Genomic DNA, 8,867 nt, shown 5'->3' on the forward strand with positions numbered 1-8,867 from the left:
CTGGAACTCTTGGATGGGCTTTTTTTTTCATTTGTTTAAGTTTATTTTAGGGATTGCAAACAAAAAGGACTAAAGAAGTAAGTTAAAATATGAGCAAACACCTAATACATGAGGACTAAACTGTAAGGCAAAAGTGTGTTAGACTAGCACACACTTAGTGCTAGTCTAACACACTATCGACTTCGTAGATGCACCTTTGAGGAAACTGGAAATTTTGGATTGCTAATATATTTAGCTAAAGGTCTTTACAAAATAATCCTAACAATCCCATAAAAAGAAATTTGGGAGAATGGGAAGGATACAAGGGTCAGGCAGAAACTATAAACGAAAAAGAAAATAAATGCATAAAGTATCCTGTGGTAGGATAAAAATGTCTCCATTTTAAGCACTTATTGAATGGCACAGAGGTACAGCAATCTAGAAAGTTATTACTTTCTTACATGCTACTTATTTTCATTCTGAAGAGAAAATATTTTTCCTGTAGTGCATAACCTTTGTCTAGTATAGAGCTTTGAAAAGACATTTCTACTTCACTACCTCATCCTGCTGATGACTTTAAATATGCCTTTTACCCATGGAGAAATAGTCTCAGGAATTAATTGTGCCAATGTAGTGTTCAAAAGTCGATCGACCCCAACCTTTAAAAACAAAGGAACACCCTTAAAAAAAAAAAATCTAGCTGGATTGTTCAGCTAAATCAACATGTTTTGGAAACATGAAAGAAAAAGCCCTCCGGGGGTGAGTACCATTTCGTGCAAGTTCAAAAGCCGGCTCGGTGCTCAGCCTTGGCAGCACACCCCGCCCAGGGCGGCAGTGAAATGAACAGCTTTAAAAAGAGCGCCCTTCGTCACTGGGCGAGGCACAAAGATAAAGGCGGGGGCTTATGTAACTCTCTTTTAAAGGAACGCGGTCCTGGCGCTCTCCCCCTCCGTTTGGGGAGTCAGCGCTTCGTTTGGGATCCAGCTCAGCCGCGCTGAGCTCCTGCATCCTGCTCCCAGAGTCTCGCACACCCGCACGGCTACAGGTATGTGCGGGTTTCTTGGGGTTTTTAAAAATCATGGCTTTTTTTCCCCTCAGAAACGTAAACAAGTGCTTGCGAGGTGTGACTCAGCATGTTCGGGACGCTTTCATTTTGTTTGCAGGCGGAGTGCTAGCTCATTTAATTGCAATTGGGGGTTACTTTCTTCTCTCTCTCTCTCTCCCCCCCCACCCCCCCTTTTTTTTTTAGTTTTTGTGATGATCGTTCAGAAACCTGTTATTTTCCATCCAGAGGTAGGGAAGACCTCTGAGGAGGAAGACTCAGGAGAGTATGTTTAAAGTGATGGTACCACACAGCAATATCTTTACATTTTTACTAGCTGTCGATTCAAGTATCTGAAAATCAATTTTGTTCGGTCTTACAGTAAATTCTCAAGAGGTTGCAGGTGGAAGTGGTGGTACACCAAGGCTGTGGGTTTTCAGATCCTCCTAAAATGATAGCTTTGATAAATGTAAGAGGGGGAAATTAATTTTTAAGCAATGTTTCAATAGCATCTTAGGAATGGGAAGAGATGCTGTTTGTATGTAGTACAGCAGGTGCAAAAACACTGAAGTGTCTTGCCTATGCTACAGAGCTTGCAAGTGTATGTGGTTTATAAACCATACAAGCCAATGCTATCCCTCACAGTCTTGCATCTCGAGATGTTTTCATCAGTGAATATATCTACATCTTTAAATATTTCATATTCTATGTGTTGCTTTACATTTTATCAGATAGTATGCAGTGTGTTCACTTAAAGCTTTTGAGGATATACGGGTAAGGGTGTTGTATTTGTTTCTGGAGTTCTGAAGTATATGTGTCTTCAATATTTAACCCCTGTTTTTTTTTTTTATTTTCTGATTTAGTCTAATCAAAAGGAAGCAGTTTGTGAATGGAAATTTATATGAACTTCTTCCTATTATATATTTGCACTATGTTTTGCCTTATATGATCATTCATTCGTTTTTTCCTGGTAAACATATTTTAAATTAGAAGTCCTATATGTGAGACCACAACCGGTAGACAAAAAAGTACTCTTATGGGTTAGGCTTCCTTAAAAAAGAAAAGGTAGAATACTTGTATAGGTGTGTGCCCAGAGATAATACAGCTTTCAAATACACCCAATTGATCTGAACTGATCTGCAAAAATGAAATCTGCTGGTATCTGCAGTCTAGCCCTGGTGATACTGCTTGGGAGATTCTAAATTTTAAAGTCTGCAAATCCAGTATATATTGGTCTCTAGAATTCTGTCCAAATTTTCTGTCTGCCAAGTTGTTTGTTGGCTTTCCTAAAACTGTCTCTTTACTGCCACAAATCTTTAAGTCCTGCTTGTCCAGGGACAGTTCAGTAATCTGCTGTTTACTGTTTCTCTCTGTCTTTTTGACACAGTCAAGTTTGAAGATCCTTCTTTCCTTACTAGCAAAGTTTCTATGGCAATACACATGATTTATCTGTAGACAGCTTGGGTAAAGCTTTATCTAAATTCTTTCCATGTTCTTGAATAATTTGATTCAAAATGCTCTGTGAATATTCAAAGGAGTTATTCAGGTCTGTTCACTCAGTTGGTTAACTTAAGCTTGATGGCAGAAAATCATTAACTTGAGTCCAAGGAGCTACTTACAGATGTGTTTGATTCTGCTGGTACTTTTTGACCTTTGTGAATTACTTGTTTATTTTCATTTAAGCAATAGTTTGAAAAATAACCATACCCTACTCTTACCTTCCTGATGAAAGATTGGCTCAACTTTAGAAATTTGGTTTTTTATGTTCAGTGCTGGTACTTTTTTATTTTGCATCTTTCCTAAGTATCCTTCTTCAAAAGTCTGCAACACCTGAGGCTAAAGCTGTTTAGGAAAAGGATTTATTGACACTGAAAATTTCAGCTATGTAATATTTAAAGTCCCTGGATGAAAATATAATGCTTAATCTATGTATAGTTATATCTTTCTACACAGTAGCTGTTGTTTTTTTCTTTCAAAATGCTGAGACTTGTATTAAGCCTTTACTGTCTACTAAAGAAAGCTATGCATTCCTGACAGGAAATACACATGATGAAGAGTGGAAGGACTGGCTTCATCGCTATGTAAATAGTTTGTGATGGTTGCCTTGCTGCTTGCTCATAACTTTATTTTTATTGTACTACTCACTGTAGGGCATGGAAATCCTAGCATGTACCAGGTCCCTGCTGAAGACTTCATAACATAAGAAACTCTAACAAGAAACATATAAGTCAAATAATCCAATGGGTTTATTGACTAATGCTTCATTTTAGATCAAACAGTAATGAGCATGTTAATCCTATTATTGTAATGATTAAATAATTCAATAGCCAATGATACTACTGTCTTCTGATGTTTTCAGTGTGGCATTTAGTATTCACTACTGAATGTTTTTTTTTTCCTTAGTATCACACATGGCCAACGAATCGAGGCCCTGCCCATGTGATATTGGAGACAGGTTTGACTATGGAGGCCGTGGGCAGGAGGTACAAGTTGGGCACATCAAGGCGTACGTCTGCAAACCTTCTGCCAGCACCGACAAAGCTGTCATTGTGATCCATGACATATTTGGGTGGCAACTCCCAAACACCAGATACATAGCTGATATGCTAGCAACTAATGGATACATGTAAGAAATATTACTGTTTTCAAAGTGTCTTTTTAATAAGAAAGTTTGTTGAACCAACTGTTCCCTTTTTTCATATAAACCATAGAAACACAAATAATTTCACAGTCTTTCTTTACCCCTTTTCCAAGGAGCTTCCTGGTAAAACAGTGAAAGAAATCTAAAATAATTGAGTAGTCTTACCATAACGAGTTAGTAGGTAAGCACAGAAGAAAAGGGGAGAAGCAGCAAATTTTCTTGTTCTGCATCCTTCATCCTCATGAGTCTCTAGCAGCCTGCTTCCTCCCTTCCTCAGTGTAACTTGGCTGTTATGGTAAAAATTCCAAAGATGCTGAAGCTCTTTCTAGGAAGGGAAAGTGTACTAGCTTGTGCCAAATAGAGAAACAAATTCTCAAATATGTGAAAAGCATATTGAGTATCCTCTTTCCTATATTACTGGGTTAGTGTTCCTTCCAGGCTAAACATATGTACCATGTAAATTGTAGTTTTCTTTAGTTTGGTTTTGAATTTCTTTTTTAAGTTTGGTAGGAAACGACCAAGGATTTTCATTTACAGTTAACTATTTATCAAATTAAGTAATGAATTTTAACAGGGTAAAATGTAACTGGAAATCATCCTAAGTCTCGTTATTAGATGTAGAAAATTATTGACGGTTGCTGGTATACTGCTTTGGTGTGGGTTAAGTACTATGTAGTCAGCAAAAGAATTTGTTGTGGCCTTACCTTTAATCCCTTTCCAGAATTATTTCATGGACATAAAGTACTCTCATTTTTTTTGCAGAGCCATCTGCCCAGATTTTTTTGTGGGACAAGAAGCTTGGAAACCTTCTAATGACTGGGCATCTTTCAATGACTGGGTGAAAACACGAGATGCTGGCAAAACAGACAAGTAAAGCCATTGTTCCTTGTCCACCAAGGGGACATCTGTATTTCATAGGAATTTTCGCCTCAGTAAAAATGTAAAATTAGATCCTAAATTATTAGTGGGTCAAATATAGCTAAATGTCCACAAATAGAAAGTTCATGCAGCTCATGGGACAAGCTCATGGTTATGTGAGTGGTGCTTTACAGATAAAAGTAGACATTTGAAGCATAAAGGTTCCCAGTATTTGTACAGAAAGTAGAAGCAAAATGAATGAATGAAAAGGAAAGAGACAGCAAAGGCTAGAAAATGCACCTCACTCCATCCACTTGGATCCCTCAGGAAGGCACAGATTCCATGGATTTTAGATAGGGTGCAAATGCAAACACTGTGTAACAAGGGATCATATCTTCTGCTCCCCATCAGATCACAGCTAGTTCAAAGCATACTGCTTTCCCACTTTTCTGTATTTTTCCCATTTTTATCTGCCACATAGGATGACTGCATAAAGTAACTCCTGATTTAGTAAAAACAATTGGAAATTTGCTTCCGCAATTTTATAAAGTATTTGTCATCCTTGTGAGAGATGTTTTGCATGTAAGTCACATTTTTGATAACAGGATGCTCTTGACTGGCTGTGGGTCTCAAACTTTTATTTGTGTTCCCCTACATGATAACTACTGATATTTGTGGAATTAATTGGACTGCTGTTCATAAAATCACGTCATGTCCTAGTAACAATGATCTAGGAAGACTGGTTTTCTCCTTTGTCTTCTTCTCTGGGGTTTGTCTTGTATTTTAGAAATTAATAATAGTGAAGTAGTGTTGTGGGTTGACCCCATCTGGCAGCCAACAACCTGGACTCAGTTGCTCCCATGAGAGGAACAGGGGAGAGAATAAGGGAAACAAAGTAAGAAAACTCATGGGTTGAGATAAAGACAATTTGATGAGTAAGGGAAAGAGAAAAACCAGGAGTGATGCCAAGAAAGTCTCTTTGTCCCAGAAGTAGACTGATGCCCACCCAGACTTTGAGCAGCAGCCACCAAAGAGGCAGAGAAATGGGCTAGGGCCTTAACTCACTTTCATTTGCATGTCTCAGAGAAGTTGATGTCGTCCTCAAGTATCTAAAGGAGCAATGTGGTGCGAAGAAGATTGGTGTCATTGGGTTTTGCTGGGGTGGAGCAGCAGTGCAACATCTGATGCTGAAAAATCCCCATTTAAAGACTGGAGTGTCCCTCTATGGTGAGCCTGAAATACCTACTGCATTCTGAGCAGAACACCAGTGCAGGAAGCAATTCTTTAGGGCTATTGCTCTAACAAAATTCAGTGTGACTTCTAGTGGAACAAAGTGATTTTATTATAAATAATTCATAAGTGATTTGATTTTGCACATTTTTACACTTAAGTGTAACCCAGCAAGATCTGTGTATTTAAGGAGTGGCATGACAAGGATCGTATCTGTGAACATAGTGCCAAATGCCATGGCCTCACTCATTTTGTGGCGAAGACAAAAGGGCTTCTAGAGGCATCTTTTACATCTTTTAGACAGTGGTCCCTCATTACTAATAGGACCCATTTTTAGCTCTCTGTTTTAACCCTGTATTCTCACACAATGCATTTATGCTGCCTTTGATATTTTTCCTATTAACCTCTGTACTTCTACAGAACCCAGCCCAACTTATATTAATTAGAGGTGAAAGCAAATTGAAGATATTATTCCAGAAGGATTATTTGGATTGTTTTGCTGCACTGATTTGCTGATCAGTTGAGTCAATTCAACAGTGTTGCTGTTACAACAGTGTTAATATTTTACTTTTCTGTTGTAATAATCTCAAGAATGAAGAGTAGCCAGGTTAGCTTGGGTGGCAGCTGGTTAGTTCTACTGTAACTTTTATTCAAATACATTTGAATAGTCAAAATTACAGTGTCAATTTGTTATGAAATCATATCAATGTAAATATATGTACATTGAAATTGTAGCCATGTATGTGGAATGTTGCATAGTAACAATTATCTTAAAAATGATCTTCCCAAGAGGTGAGCAGTTCGAAAGTGTCCATCTCTCACAGAACCGTGTCTCTGACAGTGGTCAGAAACAGTTGCTGAAAACAGCCCACAAAAATGGGGCAAGTGTAACAATTCTTTCTTGATTTTTCCCGCAGAAGTGGTCTCTGGTCTTTTTTTCACACAGCTGATGTCATTTTTAATGACATTGCAAACATTCCACAACAAAAGGGACTTTTAAGCAGAGTGTGTTTAAATTCCACTGCAAACTGATCATCTGAAACTGATGAAAATGTCTCAAAGTTTCACTGTACAGATTTTGTAGTGTTTTAGCTACTTTAGGTAGCATAACTTCTTGTCTGTATGTTTTCTTCTTCCTTAGGAGTGATCAGCCGCTTTGAGGACAAACACAGTTTGCTGCATCCTACCTTCTTCATTTTTGGTGAGAAGGATGACATCATTCCATTGGAGCAGGTGGGTTTCCCATCACAGGTATTTGTCTTTTTAATGCTTTTCATGCTTGTTTTGTAATTTGGTTTTAATCAACACAAAGTAGAAAAATAATTTGTACTTTTTTTTCTCTTTCACTAACTCTTACAGTACTTCTACACAAATTTTTGTTGTTTATCCACAAATAAAAAAGTTTTACCATGACACTAAAAGCATTTTCTGTTCCTGTTTCAAAATTAGGGTGATTTTCAGTTCCTAGGAAAAAAGCAAGAATCCAAAGAAAGCCTTCTGACAAATTTAAGATAGGAGACCCTTTTTAGTGATAACAGTGGTCCATAAAATCTGCCTGTTCCAATGGAATCACTTGTTGTAGGAGAATTAAAAAGATCCTGTGGCTATCCTTTTCCTTTTTCTCCTGTCCTGCAGAGATTCTCCTTTCTGTCACTCTGCCAACAGCCTTTCTCTGGAGCCTGAGTGGAGAGTGGTTGGAGAAAGACGATTATCTGCCCAGGGGATCAAAGGGAAACACATTTTTGAGTGATGTTGGCTTTAACTTTCAGAGCAAAAATTCCAGTCACCTTTAACTGCTGATTTTCTCTCTGCCCCTCCTCAACTTCTAATTCAAACTCTTGCCCCAGTTTTTTTAATGTGTGGTCTATCAGTAGCAACTCAAACAGTGTTCACTACATGAACACTACATTCTTGTGCTGAGCAGTAGGTTTTTCACCTTTACAGGTGTTAATAGTAATCCATGTAATATTTTTTTACCTTTTATGCAGTTGCATGCTGGTATTTTACTGGGAAAAAAAAAAGCCTAGTTAAATAAAGTAAGTGCAGTAAAAGAAATGCATTTAGGTATAAAATTAGTAGAAGAGAAAAGAGTGGCAAGGATTAATTATGTCTGTCTTTCAGGAAAGTAAAAAATGAGGATGGTTTTGGGACTGTAAATATAGAATGTGTTAACTTTGTACTCAGCCAACATAGAATGTTCTGTGTTACAGGTCACCTTGCTGGAGCAGAAGCTTAAACAAAACTGTAAAGTTGATTATGAAGTTAAAATTTACCCTGGACAGACACATGGGTTTGTGCATCGCAAAAGAGAAGATATCAATCCTCAAGATAAACCTTATATTGAGGAAGGACGAAAGGATATGATCAACTGGCTGAATAAATATATTTAGGTTAAAATAATGCCAATAAACAAAATCAATTGTTGTAGGAAATCAGAAAATAATACAGACTGTATTGCTTAAAATGTTCTTACAACCATAAAAATATTTTGTAAAACTCTTCTAACACTACTTATTTGTACTTATCTTCTAAGTAGGGGCTTAAAATGGCTTTTGGAATGCTGAAAGCTAAAAATGTAAAGAAAGTTTATAACACTGGTCTTGTATATCTTATAATTATTAGAATTTCATATGGCATATTTTCTGGCACCTGAAAATTTAATTTTTTTACATCAATGTCAATATGATTAAAAACCATTGAAACTCTGCCCATGCTTGAGAGGTTATCTCCTTAAAGCTGTGTTTAGCATTGTTTAGCTGTGAGATTTTCAGCTCCAGGATTTTAAGTAAATATTGTTTACCTAAACTATATTAGGTATATTATTATTATTATTTAGTTCTGGGTTGGAAGTCTGGGAGATTTTCTTGGAAATAGAATATCCTCTTCAGAATTCATGAAAAGAGAGCTAGAAAAGGGAAGGGGAAAGACAATGGAAAGAAATGCATGTGAACAGAAAGGGAATTGCAAAAAGTTGGGAACCATTACTAAAGTGAAGAGATTAGAGGAGGTCATATCATTTCACAGTTACCTTGGTGCAAAACCTCCATCTCTCATGGTTTCAGGCAGTTGCCCTACCTACTGAACCTAGTTTAGATTTTGAGCTAAGCCAACCTCCAC

At 37.3% G+C, this 8,867-nt stretch overlaps 1 protein-coding gene across 1 annotated transcript; it reads left to right on the plus strand.

Moving 5' to 3' along the window:
• Positions 1–854: 854 nt before the first annotated feature.
• LOC103821893 (carboxymethylenebutenolidase homolog) lies at positions 855–8,457 on the plus strand. Its single transcript, XM_009096872.4, has 6 exons — positions 855–1,024; positions 3,425–3,647; positions 4,425–4,532; positions 5,605–5,747; positions 6,892–6,983; positions 7,961–8,457. The coding sequence occupies exons 2-6, from the start codon at positions 3,433–3,435 to the stop codon at positions 8,138–8,140; spliced, it is 738 nt and encodes a 245-aa protein (XP_009095120.1). The 5' UTR covers positions 855–1,024; positions 3,425–3,432; the 3' UTR covers positions 8,141–8,457.
• Positions 8,458–8,867: the final 410 nt, after the last annotated feature.

Source organism: Serinus canaria, chromosome 2, assembly GCF_022539315.1.
Source record: "Serinus canaria isolate serCan28SL12 chromosome 2, serCan2020, whole genome shotgun sequence".
NCBI classification, from domain to species: Eukaryota; Metazoa; Chordata; class Aves; order Passeriformes; family Fringillidae; genus Serinus; species Serinus canaria.

What these genes read in the sequence shown, in the direction of transcription:
- LOC103821893 (XM_009096872.4), top strand. Translation starts at nt 3,433, where the DNA reads ATGGCCAACGAATCGAGGCCCTGCCCATGTGATATTGGAGACAGGTTT. An exon ending in GATGCTGGCAAAACAGACAA is followed by an intron (nt 4,533 to 5,604) that starts GTAAAGCCATTG and finishes TGCATGTCTCAG; the next exon opens with AGAAGTTGATGTCGTCCTCA. An exon ending in GACTGGAGTGTCCCTCTATG is followed by an intron (nt 5,748 to 6,891) that starts GTGAGCCTGAAA and finishes CTTCTTCCTTAG; the next exon opens with GAGTGATCAGCCGCTTTGAG.